Genomic DNA, 25412 nt, shown 5'->3' with positions numbered 1-25412 from the left:
ATTTTTAGTTCGAATCGTTCGATTCAAAGTCGAGGTCGTAGTCAAAGGTCGAAGTAGCCAATTCGATGGTCGAAGTAGCCAAAAAAACACTTCGAAATTCAAAGTATTTTTTATTCTATTCCTTCACTCGAGCTTAGTAAATGTGCCCCTTAATGTTTACATGATTTTCTAGTAGACTTAAGGTATGTAGATCCATTATCTGGAATACCCCAGGTCCTGATCATTCTGTATAACAGGTCCCATACCTGTACTTTGACATTGACAATGTAAATCAAATCAGTACTTTTCCATGCTCGAGCACATGCTGCACCTTTAAAGTTATCACATTTATGACAATATTACTGCAAATCTTCATTCTGATCCTATTATTTCATGTATTGCTATGAATAAGTCTTTTTATTTGTTTTTTACCATGAAATATTATTTTGCCCAAAATCAGTACATTCTGCTACTGTATTGCGTTATTTTTCCGCTGCCTATAGGCAGGAATCACAAACATGAACTTTGCTACCGGCTCTGATTAGACATAGTAAAAAAAAAATTACTTTGTTAACTTTGGATGATAAACTGGTTAGTGATTTCTCATCTGTCTCTTCTAATAACTGGATTATAAACAAACTCAACAAAAAGGAGGGGGAAGATCAAAAAAAGAACCAGACTGGATAATTGTTTCTCCAGCAGACAGAATAGAAGAAGACGGGCAGAAGAATGGATCTGGTGTATTCCCCCTCTGTGTGGCTACTGCTGGCTGCAGTTGTATTTATTATTCTTTATACTCTGAAAGTCTGGACACAAAGTTCTGCTAGGAATTTCCCTTCGGGACCCCGTCCCTACCAGTGATTGGACATTTGCACTTGATTAATCTGAGCCGGCCCAGTAAGGCGCTAATTAAGGTAATATTATGACAAAGTTTGGGGCCCAGCAAGGTGATATCTAGAACAATGCAAGAAACAGTGATCTGATTTGTACATTAAAGGTTAAGTCAGTTCAACTGATAATATAGAAATTAGCTACAGTAGATGGTGATCTTATAGTACAAATGTTCTACAGTATTTATAATCTGAGATTACTCTTCCAACAAGATAAATACGATTATAATTACACTGGGGAAATATCAGGGAATTGGTTTAAGTAATAGTGAAGGTTTGAAAGGACCTTGTCCTAAAACAAATAACTGTTTAGTTTTTCTATTTATTCTGCGTAAGACAAGGGGGCTTTCGTGCATTAGCATTAGAGAGGAAAGTTCATGTGCAATGATTCGGGGGAATCTGAATCTCCTGGGTCTTTGCATGAATGCTGTAACTCATCAGCGGTTATCTTGTTATCCTTTTCCCTTATATGCCTTTGGATAGGGATGGGCGAATTTGACCTGTTTCAATTTGCAAAAAATTTGCCGGCGGCGAAATGTCGCGACGACCATTAAGGTCTACGGGCGTCAAAAAGTTTTTGTTGCGCGTCTTTTTTTTTTTGACGCATAACAACATATAAGTCTATGGGCGTCATTTCCGCAGTGAAACAAGGTAGGGGGTCAGACAAAGCCCACCCCAGTCTTGAGGTGATAGGGATCTGAAGACCCCTGTCTCCTGTGGGCCTTTTTGTCTGAGAAGGTTGGGGATAAAGGGGCTCACCCTATTCCTTGGATGAAGGTTGGCCAAAGACTCCTTTTTTATTTTGCACCTTTTGATTGGGTGACTAAGCTGATTGGTACTTAAAGCAAGTACATTTTTTGCACCCTTGCATTTTATGGGGTTATTTATCAAAGGTCAAATTTTAGAGCTTTGTGATCTCAACAGTTTTGTATTTTTGGATTCAAGCTATTTCCAGCTTTGGGGTATAAGAAATCTTGAAAAAATAATACATTTTTTTAACCTGAAAATTCAAGTTTTGACTGAAAGTACCCTCGAAATTTCATTTTTGTCAGGTAAAAATCGACATTTCATAAATAACCCCTATGTGTGTATTTGCATGTTTTTTTGCACTGGTTGAAGCTGAAGCACTGCTCAGAGCTTCAATGGAAAAATTGCTGCACATTTGTTCCATGTTTTAGTAACCCATTGCAACCAATCAAGTGTAAACATAATAGGTAATACGGCCAGACGTTTAAGAATAAGACTATAGGTTAAAAATACAAAGTCTTTGGAAGGGACTGGGTGAATGGTGAACGGGTGAAATTGAAGTAAAAATGTAGGCTATCATTGCTTCTGTCCATTGCTTCTGTTTACCTACAGTATTTGTCTGACAATTCTCAATCCATCATATATCTATATAGTTACTTGTGTCTTTTCACCCATTTATTTATCATTCTCATATTTATCAAGCTATTTATCAGTATGTCTCTCAGTGTATCAGTGTATGCTGTTAGCCCCTTTAGATTTCTTCTTTCTCTTTGTTGTACTTCAGATTTCAAAAAGACATGGCAATATATTCCGGATCCAGTTGGGAAGCGTGGAAATGGTGGTGTTGACAGGATATGAAACTGTGAAGGAAGCCCTTGTTGACAACGCAGACGCATTTGCTGAAAGACCTTTTGTCCCCATTTTCAACGACATATTCCACGGATACGGTATGCTTGGATGCAGTGCTGTACAATAGATCAGTGTCTACAAACAAACATATGGACTACATGCAAATACTGACTGATACATAGGGGCCAATTCACTAACTTCGAGTGAAGGATTCGAAGTAAAAAAACTTCGAATTTCGAAGTTTTTTTGGGCTACTTCGACCAACGAATGGGCTACTTCGATCTTCGACTACGACTACGTCTTCGAATCGAAGGATTCGAACTAAAAATCGTTCGACTATTCAACCATTCGATAGTCGAAGTACTGTCTCTTTAAAAAAAACTTCGACCCCCTAGTTCGCCATCTAAAAGCTACTGAAGTCAATGTTAGCCTATGGGGAAGGTCCCCATAGGCTTGGCTAACTTTTTTGATCGAAGGATACTCCTTCGATCGTTGGATTAAAATCCTCCGAATCGTTCGATTCGAAGGATTTAATCGTTCGATTCGAAGGATTTAATAGTTCGATTCGAAGGATTTAATCGTTCGATTCGAAGGATTTAATCGTTCGATCAAAGGAATAATCCTTCGATCGTTCGATCGTACTATCTGTGCTAAATCCTTCAACTTCGATATTCGAAGTCGAAGGATTTCAATTCCCAGTCGAATATTGAGGGTTAATTAACCCTCGATATTCGACCCTTAGTGAATCAGCCCCATAGTGATGGGCGAATTTGCGCTGTTTCGCTTCACCGTATAATTTGTGAATTTCCCGCGAAATGGCGTAAAATTCGCTAAACAGGGCCGGCGTCTTGTTTTTTAAGCCGGCATCTGTTTTTTTGATGCCGGGGGGGTGTTTTCGATGCCGGCGTCCGAATAAATTCGCCCAACACTACTGATACATAAAAAGAGTTCTATTCATTAGACCTTATCATCTTAAAGTCATCTTGGTTCTATCCGTCTAGAAACCACTGTAGGATCTTCTCTGTAAAAAAGGAAGCAGCTGGAAAGCCAACCTTTCCTTCTCTTGCTCCTTCACATGCTAGAGACCATAAAGCAAGGACACTTTATATTCATTGGTCAAAATATTTTCTAAGACCTGGTTGGTGCTGTCCATCATGTGGCAATGACTTCATTGAGCTGGCATGACTTGGCATCTTGGTCACATCAGCACCAATGCTTTAGTCCAAGACCAAAAGGCCTCACCCTATTGACAACGGGTGCAGACGTGTTGACCATATGACATTCCTACAGTTAGGGCCTTATTTATCAAAATCCAAATTTTTATATAAAAAAGTCTGACCAAACTAGAATCCCCGATTGGACCTTATTTATTATTTCAAAAGCATGATTTAATCGGATCAGAACAAACTCAATAAAAACATGCAAAAACCCAAATTGTTTTTTCCAGAATCCATTGATCTTTTTCAGTTTTTTTTCCCAAAAAGCCAACATTTTTGGGATTTTTGCCTAAATTGTTGGATTTTCTGGCTAATTGCAGAGCAGACCACAGAAACTTTCAAATATGTTAGGGACCTCTCCCATTGACTCTTCCACATCAGGTCTGAGATGCCGGATTTTCCTATTCAGACTTTTTTCATCCTCGGGGTATAATAAATCTCAAAAGAAAAATTTCCACTAAAAATTTGGATGTTATAGTAAAAAAAAAGTTTTTGGCATTCAGACTATAAATAAATAACCCCCTTAGCGATTATCACTGTGTTGCTATACTCCACAGGTATTCCATTTTCTAATGGTGAAAACTGGAGAGAGATGAGAAGGTTTACTATTTCCACATTACGTGACTTTGGCATGGGCAAAAGAACAATAGAGGATAAAACCACTGAGGAATCTGGTTTTCTGATTAAAGAGTTAGAATTATTAAAAGGTAAGTGCAGCACAATAGCAAACAATTTGTGTGTTGACTTCAATTCCAGAATGTTCTGTTGTGGGCCCACCAGCCTGTGATTCTTTTTTGGTCTTCCATTCTTAAAAAAAATATATATTAAAAAGATATTAATGAAATAAAGTCCAAACAAGAGAGCACAAAATTGATAAAGGCAACGGAAGGCAACTAAGTTAAACCATTACATAGTTCATTTTGGTTGAAAAAAGACAAAAAAACATCAAGATGAACCCCTCCAAATGAACCCCAGTGCACATATACACATATGTATACCAACCTATCAATACATTCACATTATATATATATATAGACAAATACAAGTTTTTACACTCCACTTTTTACACAGCAAGATAAATAATTATTATTTAATTATTTTAAAATGCTTACACTTTTTGGTGTTACTGTTCCTTTAAGAAAGAGTTGGATGCCTTTTGTTTTAGAAAATTATAATATACGGAGTTACTGAATTCTACTCTAGTACAATTGATCCAGCTATTGGTGTGATTTCCCTCTTGGCAGTAAGGGTTGATTTTTTTCCCACTTTAAGGCAAATTGGAGGGGATGGAGGTAGAGATATTTCCATTAACTCAACAAGCAGTTAGGAGGGGTGAACTTAATGGACGTGTGTTTTATTTTTTTACCCTCATCTACTATGTAACTATGGGCATTATGTAATAAAATGCATAAAACATTTCAAAATAAGAATAAATATTCACATTCCGCAATGTGGTAATGGTCATAGAGCAGTTTATTATATTGCAAATTTAATTTCTGTGCTTTACACTGGGAGGCCTGGGGGTGGCATCATTTTTGCACACAAGGTAAGATTATATAACATTTACTGAGCACATCATCACAAACATCGAATCACACAATCATTTTTAGGTTATTGGCTTTAGAGTCAAAAGGTGGTGTAAACTATATCTAGGGGCAGATTTATGAAAGGTCGAGTTGTGTTATCCTGAAAAATTCGAGGGCAGTTTTCAGTCAAAAACTCAGTTTTTTTTAAAAAAAAACTAAAATTTTTTTAGAGATTTATTATACCCGAAACTGGAAATAGCTTGGGTCTTAAAGTACACCGTCTAAAATCTGTCACGGTCATGTAGAAGGCAAGAAGGTCCCTTGAAGATGTTAATAGCTTTCATGATGTTTGGGGTTTGTTTTTTGTAGGTTTCGCTCAAAAACCTCGTTCATTCAAGGTATAACAGTAACTCACAAACCTCTGAAACTTGGCCTTTTATAAATAACCCCCCTAAAGTTGTACAGAAGAAAAATTGTTCTAATGCCCTTGGGTGGGGGAGGGGGTAAGTATGTACCATATAGAAAAGCCGGCCAACTCATTAAGCTTTAAGTTAGGTAAATACTGTACCTTAGGCCAAAGCTGAAGCAGGGTCCTACTGTATGTTCTTCAACGTTCTCTTCATCTCCTATGTATGTGTGTTTTCTGTTTAACAGATGAGCCTGTTGATCTGAGCCCATACATAAGTGTTGCTGTTGGCAATATCCTCTCATCTATTGTGCTTGGGCGCCGCTTTGATGATTACCAGAACCCAACATTATTAAGGGTTTTACAACTTACATATGAAAACTTAAGATATGTCGGGAGTCCTTCAGTTTTAGTGAGTAGTAGATAATATACTGTTGCTCTGAAGTGAGTGACAAACAAACATATTACTCTGACTTCACAAAATGAAATAAGAAAATACTTTAAGAATTATTATGTGCTGTAGCTGTTGATGGTTGAAATAAACTAAGTCTATTAGTTCAATAATACTGTAGTCAAGTCCCAATATTCTAATTATTATTTAAATGACAGATCAAGTCACAATATTCTTATTATTATTTAAATGGCACACAATTTATTAATTATTCATAAGGTGTCTTTAAATCTAACATTATGTGCGATATCAACAGTCACCAAAACTATTCTTCTCTGAAGTTGGCACCATGACCTTAAAAAATCTCTTCCTTCTTGGACCTTCCAGGCAATAAGATAATTGTAACTATAGAGGATTGTTCACCTTTAAGTTAATTTTCACATGTTATAGAATTCTCTATTCCTTGAAACTTTTCAATAGATCTTCATTATTTTTTAATAGTTTTCCAATTATTTGCCTTCCTCTTCTAAACCTCTTTCCAATGGGGGTCACTTACCCCGGCAGCCAAAAACCTATTGCTCTGTAACCCTACAATTTTATTATTTTTGTTACTTTTTATTACTTATTTATTTTATATTCAGACCCTCTACTATTCATATTCCAGTCTTTCATTCAAACTACTTTCTAGTTGCTATGGTAAACAATAACCTAGCTTCCAGATAGCGTTTGAAATCCCAAACTGGAGAGCTGCTGAAAAAAACCTAAAAACTCAAAAAAATTAAAAAACAAAGCCCAGTTGCACATTTACTATGGGTCGAATATTGAGGGTTATTAACCCTCAATATTCGACCATCCAAGTTAAATTTACCACAATTTGTTAGATCGAACGATCTAAGGAAAAATCGTTCGATCGAACGATTTTCCTTCGATCACAAATTGCCTAGAAAGCCTATAGGCCCCATGGGTTAACATTGGTGCTCGGTAGGTTTTAGGTGGCGAAGTAGGTGGTTGAAGTTTTTTTTAGAGACACTACTTCGACTATCAAATGGTTGAATAGTCAAATGATTTTTAGTTCAAATTGTTCGATCCAAAGTCGAAGTAGCCAATTCGATGGTCGAAGTATAGTGATGGGCGAATTTATTTGCCAGGTGCGAATTTGCGGTTGAATTTGCACGATTCGCCGCCGGCAAATAAATTCACGAAACGGCCGCGAAAATTCACTGGCAAAGTTCGCCGGCATAAAAAAAACGGACGCCGGCGTCAAAAATGAGACGCCGGCGGCGGTTCGCGAATTCGTCCATCACTATCGAAGTAGCCAAAAAAAAACTTCGAAATTCGAAGTATTTTTCCTTCTAATCCTTCACTCGAGCTAAGTAAATGTGCCCCATAAAGTTAATTTAAAAGTGAACAAACCCTTTAAATAAGGTCAATATGGTCTGATATTTGCTCAGAGAGACTTCCCTGAGATTTCAAATAGCATAGTAGACATGGGCAATGTTTAAATTTTTCACCTACTCACAGGAATTGACCTGTCTTATTTGATATATCATTAAAGACTGAGTGGAACCAATCCTTCCACAATGATCCTGAATGATAGTGTTATGATCTAGTGATAGAGGAGCAGTTATTCAGTGTAAAAATAAAAACTGGGTAAATAGATAGATAGGCTGTTGAAATGAAAATTTTTTCCATTACAGGTAGTTAGCCAAAAATGTAATGTATAAAGGCTGGAGTGACTGGATGTGTAACATAATACCCACAACGTTACTTCCTGCTTTTCAGCTCTCTTGCTTTCCACTGATTGGTTACCAGGCAGTAACCAATTGGTGATAAGGGGGGTGGCACATGGGTCATAACTGTTGCTTTTGAATCTGAGCTGAATGCTGAGGATCAATTACAAACTCACTGAACAGTTATGTCCCATTTGGCCCCCCTTATAGTCACTGACTAACTCAGAGTTAGAGAGCTGAAAAGCAGGAAGTGTTCTGGCTTTTGTGTTACACATCCAGTCACTCCAGCCTTTATACATTACATTTTTGGCTAACTAACTATAATGGAAAAATTTTTTTAATTTTGCACAGCCTGTTATCCAGTTTTTATTTTTATACTGAACAACTACTTTAAAGGTCAAATTTTAGTGGTATTAGCGGTTTTTGAAAACACGATTAAACTCATTTTATTTGATGCCATGATCCGAATAAAAAAAGTACAAATGGAAAAAAAAAAAAAACATTTTAGAAAACCTCTACTTTTGTTTTTTTGGGTTTTTTTGGACAATAACTAGCTACAAAAATCCAAAAACCTCTAACCTATTTCTTCAGTTCTAACAAATCTTGACTTTTTCGTTTTAGAGAAATAAAGAAACATACATTTTTAGAGAAAAATATGATTAGTGGAAAAAAATAAAAATCGTAAAAATCGAAAAATCGTATGTCAGTAACAGGGCCCATATGTGTCATATACTAATCTGCATGATAATATGGAATAACAAAGAACCTATTAGAATAAACTGCTTTTCTGCTTTTGTATAAAGAACCAAAAATAATTTCTATGTATTATTTGTTGCAGTTATACAACGTATTTCCAATTCTGCGTTTTTTCTCGGGTGACCGCAACAGACTTATGAAAAATGTGGACGAGTTGCATAGCTTTCTGCGGGAAACATTTTTGAAGCACCTTAGAGTCCTCGAACAAGATGATCAAAGAGGTTTTATTGATGCATATCTTGTCAAGCAAATAGAGGTAACACAAAGATAAAATGTAGCCTTCAGGCGTTACTCTATTGGTAACATTCTGATTTACAAAGATTTTTAAATTGACCATGGTTCTTCCCAAAATCTTCACATCTTTGATCCAACTTAAATATACTTTGTCCTCTACTGACTCAATAAATCTTTGGTTTCACCAGAGTAAATAAAATCAATGTATAGTATCAGTATCTAATAATAAACAAACAGCAGCCCAACCATAATTCACTGTATTTTTTAACTTGAAGTCAGTAGAGGACAAAGTATATTTAAGTCGGATCAAAGATGTGAAGATTTTGGGAAGAACCATGGTCACAGAAAAATGAGCTGGTCCCAATGTCAAAATCTGACCACAACATTTTAGAATATTTAATTATTTCAAACCTAAACATTTAACCTTTAAGAAAGTATCTACCCACATTAATTGCCTCCAATTTGCGCTCTTTGTCCACCCTTCCCACCATCACCTTGTAATTTAGGTGATGGCGAGCACTTGTTGTGCACATAAATACAACTTTTTGTTGACCATATTTATTGATCTGTTGGATACTTGACACTGTGGTGGTAGGATTGTCTCCAAATGAGGTTGCATTACCCATTGCTACTTATAGGTGTTGGTTAATGCTCTCCAAGAAGCCATGAAACAAATATTCCCTAAAGCTGTTCAATCAAATCAGGTACAATCCACCCAGTGGGGAATTTGGTTAGCAAATATTTAGACAATCTAAGGACACACTTCCTTCTTGAATAAAATAATTTTCTCTTGACTCGAATACTGATAATTGCACCTAGAGTATGTCTGTTGTATAATTGATACTTTCTCCATGCTTCTTTTTTTATAAGGAAAAAGAGAATCCTAAGTCTTATTTTCACGAAAAGAACCTTCTGAGTGTCCTGGTAACTTTATTTTCTGCTGGAACAGACACAACAATCGCCTCTCTCCGTTGGGCACTATCATTTATGGTGAAAAATCCTCATATCCAAAGTAAGAAGTTGGTATTTCTCTCTCACACATAAGATATTTGGGGAAAACACAAAAGATAACCATCGTTAATTGAGTTGGTTAATTATTATACCTGCACCAAATACCTGATGGTCTAGGTTATTTTTAAATGGCACATGCTACTGTAGGTAAAGCCAGAGAAGCTTGTGGTGTTAAGAAAATTCCAGGGATACAAGTGTTCATTACATGAGCAATAAGTAATGTGATTTTGTGCACCTTGGTGCTCCTTCAACTAGGGCTTTATAGAACGACCCTTAATATCTTTTCTGGCTAAATTTGCAAATATGCATTGCAGCTTCCAAGACAACGGAGGGCCTTTTTCCATCTATATAAACATTATAATATTAAAAACTGTAATAACCTACATTTCAGAACGTGTTCATGAAGAAATCGATCGAGTGATTGGATCATCTCAGCCACAATTTCACCATCGCAAAAGCATGCCCTATACCAACGCTGTCATTCATGAAACACACAGGGTTGCCAATGTGGTGCCAATGAATTTACCACATGCAACCGGCAGGGATATTAACTTCAAGGGTTATCATTTGCCAAAGGTAATTCACAAGTGTGCAGTGATTCAGTGAATATGGTTGGAATAAACATTTTTAAATCTAGGCCGTCGCAGTTAAATCAAAATTAGAAAGGGAAACAAAACACTCTTAAATTGTTCTGGGAAATCTTTCTGGGAAAATCTGTAATTGGGTAAACATCAAATTAAGGATTCAGCGAAATTCCAGCATTTTTGCAAAAACTGTATAAATAAAATATAGAAACAATATGGTGGCACACATTTGATCTACTAGGAATGTGAAATAATGGTGCTCTTGTTTGCAGGGTACCTATGTTGTCCCTCTACTTGAGTCTGTCCTCTTTGACAAAACACAGTTTGAAAGAGCAGAAGAATTTTATCCAGAGCATTTCTTGGATTCAGAAGGGAAATTTGTCATGCAACCAGCCTTTTTGCCCTTCTCAGCAGGTATTTATATTGCAATGAACTCTGGTACCTAAATGCAAGGGATTTAAAAAAAGATTATGGGATATATCAAAGGCCAACTTGGGATTTCTACTATTTTCTGAGCAGTTTTGAATTTTATTACATTTAGGGGCCAATTCACTAAGGGTCGAATATCGAGGGTTAATTAACCCTCAATATTCGACTAGGAATTGAAATCCTTCGACTTCGAATATCGAAGTCGAAGGATTTAGCGCAGATAGTTCGATCGAACAATCGAAGGATAATTCCTTCGATCGAACGATTAAATCCTTCGAATCAAACGATTCGAAGGATTTAAATCCAACGACCGAAGGAATATCCTTCGATCAAAAAAAGTTAGCCAAGCCTATGGGGACCTTCCCCATAGGCTAACATTGACTTCTGTAGCTTTTAGATGGCGAACTAGGGGGTCGAAGTATTTTTTAAAGAGACAGTACTTCGACTATCGAATGGTCGAATAGTCGAACGATTTTTAGTTCGAATCCTTCGATTCGAAGTCGTAGTCGAAGGTCGAACTAGCCCATTCGATGGTCGAAGTAGCCCAAAAAATACTTCGAAATTCAAAGTTTTTTAACTTCGAATCCTTCACTCGAAGTTAGTGAAGCGGCCCCTTATCTACATTTTCCTGGCATTCTTGAAATTTGTTCAGAATTGTTCTGCATAATTGTTCACATTTTTAACAAGAGTGCTTACGTCTATATCAAGATATTACAGATTTGATAGAATGCAGTTTAGGGCTTGGTGCCAGCTATTGTCCAAAGTAGGAATTAACATTAACTTAGGTTGAGCAATTACTTGATACAGTTTCACCTTTTCACCAACATTCCAGAGTCTTTTGGGTGAATAATATTATTTTACCCACTTCTGGTTACCGTGGACCATAGTCATCACGGAATTAAATGCATTATGTGTTTCTCATTATGGCAATGCTATTTATTTACAGGTAAACGGGTCTGTATTGGAGAAACACTTGCCAAAATGGAAGTGTTCATATTCTTTACAAGCCTCATGCAGAAGTTCTCTTTTCACGCACCTCCTGGAAACCTAAACTTTGAAGTCAAGCCCGCTGTTGGTTTAACAAGCCCTCCACTTCCACAAAAGCTCTGCATTGTGCGGCGCTCATAACTAAATTGCAAAATTCCATTAACATAGATCAAGTCTATTTGAATTTTGCTTTTTTGTTATTTTGTTCCCCTATTATGAACAGTGAGACCTGCAAATGAAGCAGGCTTACTTGAGGTACCTGGCAAATGCAACCCCACCATTTTCCTAATTAAATTAACAGAGCTTGTGTTGGATACATCAATAAAGCCAGAACTTGATACTATAGTATGTGATCAAATCAGAAATAAAAGGTTAGATACTTGTGCCTTATGTTTTCCTTTTATGTCTCCATGTTTCACTTGCTGTTATCCTATTGAATAATAAGATCTAGATCAGTGGATATTTCTAACTGTAGAATGCTTTGGCTCAGAATGTCAGGAGGTTCTTGTATAAAACCAATAACAACAAGCTTTATTCTATTAAAGCTCCACAGGGCTTATATAATTACAAATCATTCGAGTTAGTGCAGAAATAATATGAGTACAGCCAAGGCAGGGAAAGCTTTTTTGTGACACCATATGAAAACAGCTCGGGGAAGATAAGTTTCATCTTCTTGGGTTTCATGCCTCATGTGGTCCGGATCCCCTACTGCAGAAATGGATCAGGAGAAAATATAGCCTGAGTCTGTCTGTTCTGCAAGAAAATGTTTGTATAAACCTGACACACACCTGGACTAGGGATGTAGCGAACGTCGGAAAAAAAGTTCGCGAACATATTCGCGAACTTGCTTCAAAAATGCGAACGGTTCGCGAACGTCGCGAACCCCATAGACTTCAATGGGAAGGCGAATTTTAAAAGCTAGAAAAGACATTTCTGGCCAGAAAAATGATTTTAAAGTTGTTTAAAGGGTGCAACGACCTGGACAGTGGCATGCCAGAGGGGGATCAAGGGCAAAAATGTATCTGAAAAATCCATTGTTGACACAGCGCTGCGTTTTGTGCTGTAAAGGGCAGAAATCACACTACATTTCTAAACCTGTGTAATAAAATGCTTTAAAACGTCCGGCGTCTACATGCCAATCAAGTCGTGTAAAAGTTACAGCCTGTTCACACGCAAAGACGAAACGCGGTGCTTACTGCAACGCAAAAAGACGCAAAGAGCTTTAATGAATGATACCGTCAAGTGAGCAAATAATAGTTTTTAATTACTAGTTGCTTGTCACCTCCAGGATGTTCGTCCTGTTGGTGGCAATATTTCTGTAGTGGTGTGTTTAGCAGTCACCGTGCTTGTGCGCACGTGCACGGTCAGGCAGAGGTAATTCAATGTACAGTGAAGCGAACCAAAAAACACTGATTCTGCAGTGTGGGCCCAGTTTTGGTCTACTTTATTGATCACCTGCGGTGACCATAAAAGATGCGATTTTGCCACTGTTGCAGAACCCTGAAAAATTAGGCATGTGTACTTTCCTGAAAAATTATGTTTTTTTTGTCGCAGCCACTATACCAGAAGTCCAGAAACAATATGCCATATAAATGCTGAAAATATAAATTTTTTTTTGTGGCAGCCACTGCAGCACAGAGGCCAGAAAAAATATGCCATATAAATGCAAACAATATTAATTTTTTTTTTGTCGCAGCCACTGCAGCACAGAGGCCAGGAAAAATATGCCATATAAATGCTAACAATATAAATTTTTTTTGTCGCAGACACTGAAGCACAGAGGCCAGAAAAAAATATGCCATATAAATGCTGAAAATATTCTGTTTTTTTTTGGTCGCAGCCACTGCAGCACAGAGGCCAGAAAAAATATGCCATATAAATGCAAACAATATAAATTTTTTTTTTGTCGCAGCCACTGCAGCACAGAGGCCAGGAAAAATATGCCATATAAATGCTAACAATATAAATTTTTTTGGTCGCAGCCACTGAAGCACAGAGGCCAGGAAAAATATGCCATATAAATGCTGAAAATATTCAGTTTTTTTGGTCGCAGCCACTGAAGCACAGAGGCCAGGAAAAATATGCCATATAAATGCTGAAAATATTCTGTTTTTTTTAGTCGCAGCCACTGAAGCACAGAGGCCAGAAAAAATATGCCATATAAATGCTGAAAATATTCATTTTTTTGTCACAGCCACTGAAGCACAGAGGCCAGAAAAAATATGCCATATAAATGCTGAAAATATTCATTTATTTTTGTCGCAGCCACTGAAGCACAGAGGCCAGAAAAAATATGCCATATAAATGCTGAAAATATTAAATTTTTTTGGTCGCAGCCACTGAAGCACAGAGGCCAGGAAAAATATGCCATATAAATGCTGAAAATATTCTGTTTTTTTTAGTCGCAGCCACTGAAGCACAGAGGCCAGAAAAAATATGCCATATAAATGCTGAAAATATTCAATTTTTTTGGTCGCAGCCACTGAAGCACAGAGGCCAGGAAAAATATGCCATATAAATGCTGAAAATATTTTGTTTTTTTTAGTCGCAGCCACTGAAGCACAGAGGCCAGAAAAAATATGCCATATAAATGCTGAAAATATTCAATTTTTTTGGTCGCAGCCACTGAAGCACAGAGGCCAGGAAAAATATGCCATATAAATGCTGAAAATATTCTGTTTTTTTTGGTCGCAGCCACTGAAGCACAGAGGCCAGAAAAAATATGCCATATAAATGCTGAAAATATTCTGTTTTTTTTGGTCGCAGCCACTGAAGCACAGAGGCCAGAAAAACTCAGGATTTACCTGGATTCAAATTAAACCAGTAGGGTTTGCACCCTAGTTTGTAACGGTGGTGGAGGGAGGAGGACGCTAAAGGACAGCTGTATGTGGAGTCATGAGGCGTGCAGAGAAGGACAGCTGCATGGGGAGTCAGAATCAGAAACTCAGAACAAGTCTTCCGGCGTGCAGTAACCCTCTGAGATCCACCCCTCATTCATTTTAATAAAGGTCAGGTAATCCACACTTTTGTGACCTAGGCGAGTTCTCTTCTCAGTTACAATCCCTCCTGCTGCACTGAAGGTCCTTTCTGAGAGGACACTTGAGGCGGGGCAAGACAAGAGGTTCATGGCAAATTGTGACAGCTCTGGCCACAGATCAAGCCTGCGCACCCAGTAGTCCAGGGGTTCATCGCTCCTCAGAGTGTCGATATCTGCAGTTAATGCCAGGTAGTCCGCTACCTGCCGGTCGAGGCGTTCTTTGAGGGTGGATCCCGAAGGGTTCTGCCGCTGCCTTGGGCTGAAAAACATTTGCATGTCTGACGTTACAGAGTGGCCAAAGTGCTTTGTCCTTGCAGGTGCGCTCGTGGCAGGATTACTGGCACCTCTGCCCCTGGAATGTTGATGAGTTCCTGAAGTGACATCACCCTTAAAAGCATTGTACAACATGTTTTGCAGGCTGGTTTGTAAATGCAGCATCCTTTCAGACTTGTGGTATGTTGGTAACATTTCTGCCACTTTATGCTTGTACCGAGGGTCTAGTAGAGTCGCGACCCAGTACAGGTCCTTCTCCTTAAGCCTCTTGATACGGGGGTCCTTCAACAGGCATGACAGCATGAAAGACCCCATTCTCACAAGGTTGGATGCAGAGGTATCCATCTCCGCTTCCTCGTTATCAAGGACTGCATCATCCACGGTCTCCTCCCCCCAGCCACGTACAAGACCAGGGGTCCCCAAAAGGTCACCACCAGCCCCCTGGGAAGCCTGCTCCTGTTGGTCCTCCTCCTCCACAAAGCCACCTTCCTCCTCTGACTCCACTTCTGACACCTCTCCCTGCGTTGCAGCAGGTGCCTGGGTTCGTTCTGGTGATTCCGACCAGAAATTGTGCGCTTCCTGCTCCTCGTCACGCTGGTCTACAGCCTCATCTGTCACTCGTCGCACGGCACGCTCCAGGAAGAAAGCAAAGGGTATTAGGTCGCTGATGGTGCCTTCGGTGCGACTGACCATATTTGTAACCTCTTCAAAAGGGCGCATGAGCCTGCAGGCATCGCGCATAAGCACCCAGTAACGGGGGAAAAAATCCCCAGCTCTGCAGATCCAGTCCTACCACCCAGTTCAAACAGGTATTCGTTGACGGCTCTTTGTTGTTGCAGCAGACGTTCCAACATGAGGAGCGTTGAATTCCAGCGAGTCTGGCTGTCGCAAATCAAACGCCTGACTGGCATGTTGTACCGCTGCTGAATGTCAGCAAGGCGTGCCATGGCTGTATAGGAATGTCTGAAATGGGCCGACACCTTCCTGGACTGCCTGAGAACGTCCTGGAATCCTGGGTACTTTGAGACAAAACGTTGTACTATTAAATTCAGAACATGTGCCATGCAGGGCACATGTGTTAAATTGCCCAGTCTCAGTGCTGCCAACAGATTGCTTCCATTGTCACACACCACTTTTCCGATCTTCAGTTCGTGTGGGGTCAGCCACCGATCGGCCTGTGACTGCAGAGATGACAGGAGTACAGATCCGGTATGGTTTTTGCTTTCCAGGCACGTCATCCCCAAGACAGCATGACAACGGCATACCTGGCACGTCGAATAGCCTAGGGGGAGCTGGGGGTGCACAGGTGTGGAGGAGGAGGAGGACCCAGCAGCAGAGGACGAAGAAGAGGAAGAAGACGAGGTAGAGAGCGAAGGAGGAGTAGAGGTGGTGGCAGAACCGCGTGCAATCCGTGGCAGTGACACCAACTCCACTGTCGTTGTTGAGCCACACATTTCCTGCTTCCCAGCCATGACCAAGTTCACCCAGTGGGCAGTGTAGGTGACATACCTGCCCTGACCATGCTTGGAGGACCATGCGTCAGTAGTCATATGGACCTTTGGCCCAACACTAAGTGACAGAGATGCGGTGACTTGGCTCTGCACATGGTGGTACAGGTGTGGTATTCCCTTTTTTGAAAAAAAATTGCGGCTGGGTACCTTCCACTGCGGTGTCCCAATTGCTACAAATTTGCAGAAGGCCTCAGAGTCCACCAGCTGGTATGGTAAAAGCTGGCGGGCTAAGAGTGCAGACAAGCCAGCTGTCAGACGCCGGGCAAGGGGGTGACTCGCAGACATTGGCTTCTTACGCTCAAACATGGCCCTCACAGAAACTTGGCTGGGGGCAGATGACTGGGAATGGGAACTGGTGGTCAAGGTGGAAGGCGGAGTGTAGGGTGGTTCAGACGGGTCAAGGACAGCAGAGGTAGAGCAGTAAGATGCTGGACCAGAAGGAGGGTGGCTTTTAGTTTGCCTGTTGCCTTTGAGGTGTTGCTCCCAAAGTGCTTTGTGCTTGCCGTTCATGTGCCTTCGCATAGAAGTTGTACCTATGTGGCTGTTGGGCTTCCCAAGACTCAGTTTCTGACTGCACTCATTGCAAATTACAACGCTTTTGTCAGAGGCACACATTAAAAAAATCCCACACTGCTGACCTTTTTGAGGCTGGCAATCTGGGGGTAAAAGTAGAAGTCGGCGGCGTTGGCGGCAATGGCGGGTGCGTTGGCCGGCTGACCACAGGTGCCGATACATGTTGTTGCCCTACTGTTCCCTGCGAGCTGTCCTCCCTGCTTCTTCTAAGTCTTATTCTCCTCCTGCCTCTCTGACTCTCCGTCTCTCCATCTGAACTATCCTCCTCTTGCTCTCTTCTACTGGGCACCCACAAAACATCAATCTCCTCATCATCATTCTCCTCAGATGCATCAATTTCTTCTAACAGCTCACAGAAGGAAGCAGCAGCGGGGACCTCCTCGTCATCACTCATTATGTCCATCTCTGTTGTGTTCTCTGCCAGAATTAAATCTGGTGTAACGTCCTCATCTCCTTCATCTTCTTCTGCCAATAATGGTTGCGCATCACTCAGTTCAAGAAACTCATGTGAAAATAACTCCTCTGACTCCAGTGAAGAAGGGGCGCCGGTGGTGGAGGAAGTGTTACGTGGGGTGCCCATAGCAGTGGAGGATGAGGATGTTGTGGTAAAGTTAGAAACGGTAGAGGATGGGGTGTGCTGTGTAAGCCAGTCAACTACCTCTTCAGCATTTTGGGAGTTCAGGGTCATTGCCTTTTTAAAACTGGGCAACTCAGGTGCTGTTTCTGGAGACGGTATTATTATTGATATTTAGACAGAATGTGAACAAGCTCACAGAGCTAGATGGGAGTTGTTTGAAAATGAAGAAGAAGAAGAACACACTGGGCAAACAAGGCCTACAAGGTCAACGTATACACTACTACAGCAGTGGATACGGAATATATTATTGCTGCCTGAAAAACGTCACTCGGGTGGTGTTTCTAGAGACGGTATTATTATTGATATTTAGACAAAATGTGAACAAGCTCACACAGCTAGATGGGAGTTGTTTGAAAATGAAGAAGAAGAAGAACACACTGGGCAAACAAGGCCTACAAGGTCAATGTATACACTACTACAGCAGTGGATACGGAATATATTATTGCTGCCTGAAAAACGTCACTCGGGTGGTGTTTCTAGAGACGGTATTATTATTGATATTTAGACAAAATGTGAACAAGCTCACACAGCTAGATGGGAGTTGTTTGAAAATGAAGAAGAAGAAGAACACACTGGGCAAACAAGGCCTACAAGGTCAACGTATACACTACTACAGCAGTGGATACGGAATATATTATTGCTGCCTGAAAAACGTCACTCGGGTGGTGTTTCTGGAGACGGTATTATTATTGATATTTAGACAGAATGTGAACAAGCTCACAGAGCTAGATGGCAGTGGTTTGAAAATGAAGAACACACTGGGCAAATAATGCCTACAAGGTCAACGTATACACTACAGCAGTGGTGGATACGGAATATATTATTGCTGCTTGAAAAACGTCACTCAGGTGGTGTTTCTGGAGACGGTATTATTATTGATATTTAGACAGAATGTGAAAAAGCTCACACAGCTAAGTGGCAGTGGTTTGAAAATGAAGAACACACTGGGCAAATAATGCCTACAAGGTCAACGTATACACTACAGCAGTGGTGGATACGGAATATATTATTGCTGCTTGAAAAACGTCACTCAGGTGGTGTTTCTGGAGACGGTATTATTATTGATATTTAGACAGAATGTGAACAAGCTCACACAGCTAAGTGGCAGTGGTTTGAAAATGAAGAACACACTGGGCAAATAATGCCTACAAGGTCAACGTATACACTACAGCAGTGGTGGATACGGAATATATTATTGCTGCTTGAAAAACGTCACTCAGGTGGTGTTTCTGGAGACGGTATTATTATTGATATTTAGACAGAATGTGAACAAGCTCACACAGCTAAGTGGCAGTGGTTTGAAAATGAAGAACACACTGGGCAAATAATGCCTACAAGGTCAACGTATACACTACAGCAGTGGTGGATACGGAATATATTATTGCTGCTTGAAAAACGTCACTCAGGTGGTGTTTCTGGAGACGGTATTATTATTGATATTTAGACAGAATGTGAACAAGCTCACACAGCTAGATGGCCACTGGGCAAATAATGCCTGCAAGTGCACTACTATTGGTGCACTACTATGAAGAACAGCAAACAGCACTGGACACCTTAAAGAACAGTAAGATAAGTAAAATAAAAAAAAAAAATTATATGTATATTAAAAAAAAAAATATTCTCGGGTTGGTGCTGCTGAACTACTAGGAGCAGCACAGTAGCACACCAGTCCCACTCCCTAACACTGCTAGACTAATAGCACTTGGCTGTTAAAGTAGCAAAGTAAAACAACAAAAAAGAAAATAAAAGCAGTCCTTACAAGGACTATTGGGTTATTACAGCAGTCAGCAGATGAGATCAGAAGAGATCAGTGCCCACAGCAGGCAGCTACATACAGAGCACTGCAGTAGAAGGTAGATTACTAGCCAGCAAAGCTACCCTAAAATGTCCCTCAAATCCCTGCAGACTTCTGTCCCTCCAATACAGAGCAGTATCAAGTAGATTACTAGCCAGCAAACTTACTATCAACTGTCCCTCAAATCAGTGAAATCACTAGCAGCTCTCTCCCTACACTAGCTCTTCCAAGCACACACAGGCAGAATGAAAAAACGCTGCAGGGCTTCAGTTTATATATGGAAGGGGAGTGGTCCAGGGGGTGTGGGGGTGGTCCAGGAGGGAGAGCTTCCTGATTGGCTGCCATGTATCTGCTGGTCTGGGGTGAGAGGTCAAAAAAAAGCGCCAGGTAAGGCGAACCCAAAATGGCGAACGTCGCGCGACGTTCGCGAACTTGCGGCGGACGCGAACAGCCGATGTTCGCGCGAACAAGTTCGCCGGCGAACAGTCCACGACATCCCTAACCTGGACCCCTGGCTGCCCCACCTGCCGAAAGTGACCGAGAAGGGAGATTTCTTTACTATCTTCTTTAACTTCTTAACTATAGAAAAGTGTGAAGTCCGTTCGCATACGATGGGGGAAAGTATCATAAACTATCCTGTATCTGACTAAAGCCTCTGTAATGCTATCTTGGATAGGGATGTAGCGAACCGCCGATTTGATGTTCGCGAACACCGGCAAAAAATGCGAACAGTTCGCGAACTGTTCGCGAACTTCGAACATCCTAAAATCGTTCGATTCGAACGATCGAAGGATTTTAATCGTTCGATCGAAGGATTTTCGTTCGAATCGAACGATCGAAGCCATTCGATCGAATGATTTCATTCAATCCAATGGCTTCGATCGTTCGATACGAACGAAAATCCTTCGATTTTAGCGATCGAATGGTCGAATGGTCGATCGATTTTTGACGCGAACGCCTATTGGCGAACATCGCGCGACGTTCGCGAACATTCGGCGGACGCGAACAGTCGAAGTTCGCGCGAACTAGTTCGCCGGCGAACAGTTCGCTACATCCCTAATCTTGGACTATAATAGGTTATGTCCTGCTAAAACAATAGAGCACAGGTTACACTGGACTCTAAAACACAAGGCTGGGCCTTTGCTATGTGAAAGGTATGATGAAGAGGATGTGTAGTTGAACTGCAATTCATTTAGTCTACTGTGCTTGAAAATAAAATAAGGACACAATGAGGTTCTTGCAGTACTCACAAATGCACAAAGGTGCAGCATAAGATTATAAGTGTCAGGACAGTTGTAACATAGTCGGCACAATGTGACACCATGTGGAAATAGCTTTGGGTAGTTTAAGGTATACCTTAAGGTTGTAAATGTCCCATGTGGTCTGGATCCCATACAGTGAAATGGATCAGGGAGAAGACTACGTCTGAACCCCTCTTAAAAAAAGCAGTCCCTTCACTTTACGTCAGAATCTAGGATAGAATGACTCCCTGATATAAATCCTTGGAGCACAGGCTGCTCATTTTATCTAATCTTACTATTCCACTTTCCTAGAAAGTGCTATGGCAATAATTAACCTGTCATTGGCTAAGCCTCGTTCTTTGACTTTCACTAGACGTTGTGTCCCTCTAAGACAGCACAGCTTTACTGGGGTCTTGTTGATCCCAGGCACCATGGAGCACATCCAGCTGGGTCAACAACTGAAGGCCAAATTGAAAGAAACACTATATTAAAGTGTGGCAGGAAATGGTCATGAGGCTATGGGCCAATGATAGAAATATGTAAATTAGGTAACTAGAGACATGGCCATCTGCCCAGCAACTAGGAAGAGAAAGAGATAAGGAAATGTAGGAGATTAAAGCCAAAGGGAGGGTACTAAAACTTACACCTCAGTCACAGGGTCCCTGCTGCCTGACTTCACGAGAGAAATGGTCCCTCTAGTGGACCACACTTTACCTGGCCTTGTTGATAGAGCAAGTTCCACCACTTGCCAAACACTATATTACATTATGACAGTGAGTAGCCATAAGGCTTAGGGCCAAGGATACAAATATGTAAATTATATAAGTTAGATACATGGATGTTTGCCCTGCATCTAGGGAAATAGGAAGGGTAGGGAATTACTAACTCTATGGATTCCTTCAGAACCCTGCAAACAGTGATGCCCAAAAGCTTACGGAGCACATAAAAACGGCTACCTACATGTGTCCAGACAGAACCATGAAGTGGGATAGTGGTGTTCCAAGTCCATCTCAGTGTGCACACCAGTGGAGTATTCCATAAGCTCTACTGGGATTTAATAAAGGCAAACCATGGGACTGAATCTCCATGTGCCTATTAAGCAAGAGTGAGTTACAGGACAACCCTTTTGAAATAAAAAAATAACAAAAGTGGTGTATAAAGGTGATCCCTTTATTGGCTAACTAATATAATCATAGCAAGCTTTCAGAACATTTTAGTTTCTTTTTCAAGCTGATTACAATGAAGCTGTGGTGTTCTCTGGTATATATACAACATTCAGCTCATAGGTCAAATGACCAACAAAAAGGAATATCAATCTGTGTGTGAGGTGTCAAAGTCATTTACGAGGGGATCTGCAAGAGACAAGCAGATAAGGTACAAGATAATGTGGGTCAAAGAGGCTGAGTATAAATTAGGGCTGAATTATTGGAGTGTAGAATCAAAGGAATTCCATATGATCTCTTAGTCCATATCCAGACATGTTGGTATTTCTGACCTGGTGCAGTCCTTTCTTAGTCCACATAATTAGCCATAAATCCAAGGCCCAGGTTTAGTCCCTTCTTTAGAGAATTGAAAGTTTCCATTAATTTGTATTCCCACACTTTTCTTTCATTATCTGTTTTAAAATTGCCCTTAAGAACCAGAATTCTTAAATCCTTTTATGGAGTGATGAGGGCTATTGAAATGATTTCCTATTGGTGTGTCCAATTTTTTATTGGTTACAGTTAATCGGTGGTGTGTATTTCTCTTTGTCAGACTTTGCCCAGTCTCTCCTATATATATAGTCCCCCTGTTATGCATTTAGTGCATTTTATTAAGTACACCACATTGGAAGAATAACAGTTGTAGTGACCATGGATGTTGTATTCCTCTAATGTGTCTGGAATTGGTATTTTGAGCTACAATCATGGGGTTGTAGCCCCTGTTGATGAAGTCTGTTGATTTGAGTGCCTGGTTAGAAAATTGCCTTATTGCACTGCTGTCTTGTGTATGTTCTTAGCACGGGCAACGTTTGTGTTGAGTGATAATGTTCTCATGTGGGTTCCACCTGTACTGCAGATATGCAATGCACTTTAACAACCATTAGATGTCATAATCTACCCAATGGAAAACAAGCCTATATGAGTATACATCATTTCTGTTTGGAAACACTTATTTACTTGGATTTGATTCTTCTTAAACCCCTTTATACCAGTTACACCAACTATTACTGAAGGCCTCGGATTGGCTAAAGTGCCCTACCTTCTGCTTGTCATCTGGGGAAAAACCTCTTATATTTAACATATATTAAACTTGGTTGATGGGTCTTTACTTTCCAGGGATGAGCTTAAAGAGACATTTAAGTTACTTGAACAAGACAAATATCATTATATGGCAAGTAGATGTGGTCTATCATCAAGATTTTCAGACCAATGGAACATCCAACTGTTATTAAAATAGATACAGTAGATTTTTTAATACAGGTATATGATCCATTATGTGGAAACCGATTATCCAGAAAGCTCCAAATTACAGAAATGCCATCTCCCATGGACTCTTTTTTATCCAAATAATCTAAATTTTTAAGAATGATTTCCTTTTTCTGTGTAATAATAAAACAGCAGCATGTACTTGATCCCAACTGAGATATAATTAATCTTTATTGGAGACAAAACCAGCCTATTGGGTTTGTTTAATATTTATATGATTTCCTAGTAGCCTTAAGGTATGAAGATCCAAATTACGGAAATATCCATTATCTAGAAAATTCCAGGTCCCAAGTATTCTGGATAACAGGTCCCTTTCATCATTCATCATTCATTAGATGTCGCTTCTTCTAAATGGACTGTTTACAACATATGGGGGCAGATTTATCAAGGGTCGAATTTCGAAGTAAAAAACACTTCGAAATTCGACCATCAAATTGAAATATTTCGAATTCGAATATCGGATTTTAACTTTTTCATAGAACTTGGGTATTCTGCGGAAGAAGTAAAATCGTTCGATTGAACGATTAAATCCTTCAAATCGAACGATTCCAATGATTTTATCGTACGATCGTACGATTTTACTTTGACTTCAAAAAAAAAAATGCTGTAGAAGGCCCCCATAGGCTAACATAGCACTTCGGCAAGGTTTAATTTGGCAAAGTATTGATGTCGAAGTTTTTTTTAAAGAGACAGTACTTCGATTATCGAATGGTCAAATATTCAACCTATTTTACTTCAAAACGAATTCGAATTTGAAGTTGTAGTATTCTATTCGATGGTCTAAGTATCCAAAAAATTATTTCCAATTTCGAATTTTTTTACTTTGAAAATTCCCTAGAACCTTGATAAATCTGTCCCCTTCTCAACTGGTTAGGTCTCTACATGATTATAATAAATGGATTCACATTGAAAACTGGAGATGTCAACATTTTCAACTAACTCAGGATGCAGAAAAAATGTTTGTTAAAAATAAGGCCTCATGTATAACTGTATGAACATCCTTCTCCTCTCCCTGCTCCACTTCTTCTTCCTTCTTTCTTTTCCTGCTTTCTTCTCTTTAATTCGCTGTTTTGTGTTAATCTAAAATGCAAAAATAAAAACTTTAAAAAAAAAAAAAATAAGGCCTCTGTAATGAAATTGTGTTGCCCTAAATGCGCTAAAGATTAAATAAACCTATTTCCTTATCTTTGGGCTTTTCCAAAAATTAGACAGTTTTGGAGGTGGAGAGTTTCTTTATTCCTAAGCTTAAAATATTGAGAGAGAATACCTGGGAGCCCCTCTGCCTTGGATGGATTCTGTTGTCTGGCTGGGCTTGGTCAATAGTACCGTGGCCTTGAGGCAGAGCGACTTTTTTGGCTCTAAGAGCAGTTATTTGTTTTTATGTGATGTGAAGAGATATCTCTTTGCTCTTCCACCAGTATCTTCCTTTTACTCATGTATATTCTCTCATATCACAAATTCCCAAGTCTATAAACCTCTGTGACTCCTTTGTTCTGGGTTTTGACTCTTTGTGAGTTCAGAATTCACGGAGCTCATGTCAAACAAACTTTATCATTTACCTCAACTGTTCTGCAGTTCCTGAATTTCCGCAACAATACCAATAAAACTTTCTCCAAGTTTTGCCTTATAACATCTTAATAAAGATAAGGTATCACTAAGCAAATTATCAGACTCCCTAGCTCAAAAACATAAACTACAAATTGACTTTATTGATGGTTGAATCCAAGCTTTGTTCTCTTTTTGGTTAAAAAAATGTTAATTAAAAAGTTACTTCTTTAGCTGACACCATATCTTACCTTGACCGACTGAGTTGGCAGGAGGCCATCATCGCTAAGGGGAAGATTTATCAAAATGTGAGACTAGAGCTCACCACAGAAAAATTCACCGACTTTCTATTCATTCCTAAGGGATATATGTGATTCTCAAAATCACAAAATGAATAGAAAGTGGGTGAATTTTTTTATTATTTAAAAAGATATGGTCATTCTATTTTAGCATTATTGACTCTAAATACAGGGATCAGATTTTCAAAATGCTTCAAAACTCAACTCACACCCGACTCTAACCTGCAAAACCTTAACCCACTCCCAAGCCTAACCTGCAAAATGTCGCTGTTGTTGGACCTTCACCCGACCTGTACC

The 25412-nt window shown here is 39.8% G+C and overlaps 1 protein-coding gene across 1 annotated transcript; it reads left to right on the top strand.

Moving 5' to 3' along the window:
• Window positions 1-668: 668 nt before the first annotated feature.
• On the top strand, window positions 669-12118 carry XB5848842.L (cytochrome P450 2K1 L homeolog). Its single transcript, NM_001089919.1, is given in 10 exon segments — window positions 669-824; window positions 827-893; window positions 2401-2563; window positions 4240-4389; window positions 5863-6026; window positions 8574-8747; window positions 9596-9737; window positions 10128-10312; window positions 10593-10734; window positions 11696-12118. Coding segments are annotated over 10 exon segments (1485 nt in total). The 5' UTR covers window positions 669-708; the 3' UTR covers window positions 11878-12118.
• Window positions 12119-25412: the final 13294 nt, after the last annotated feature.

Source organism: Xenopus laevis, chromosome 5L (genome assembly GCF_017654675.1).
Source record: "Xenopus laevis strain J_2021 chromosome 5L, Xenopus_laevis_v10.1, whole genome shotgun sequence".
Classification (NCBI taxonomy): Eukaryota; Metazoa; Chordata; class Amphibia; order Anura; family Pipidae; genus Xenopus; species Xenopus laevis.
This window is presented reverse-complemented; position numbering and strand designations above follow the sequence as displayed.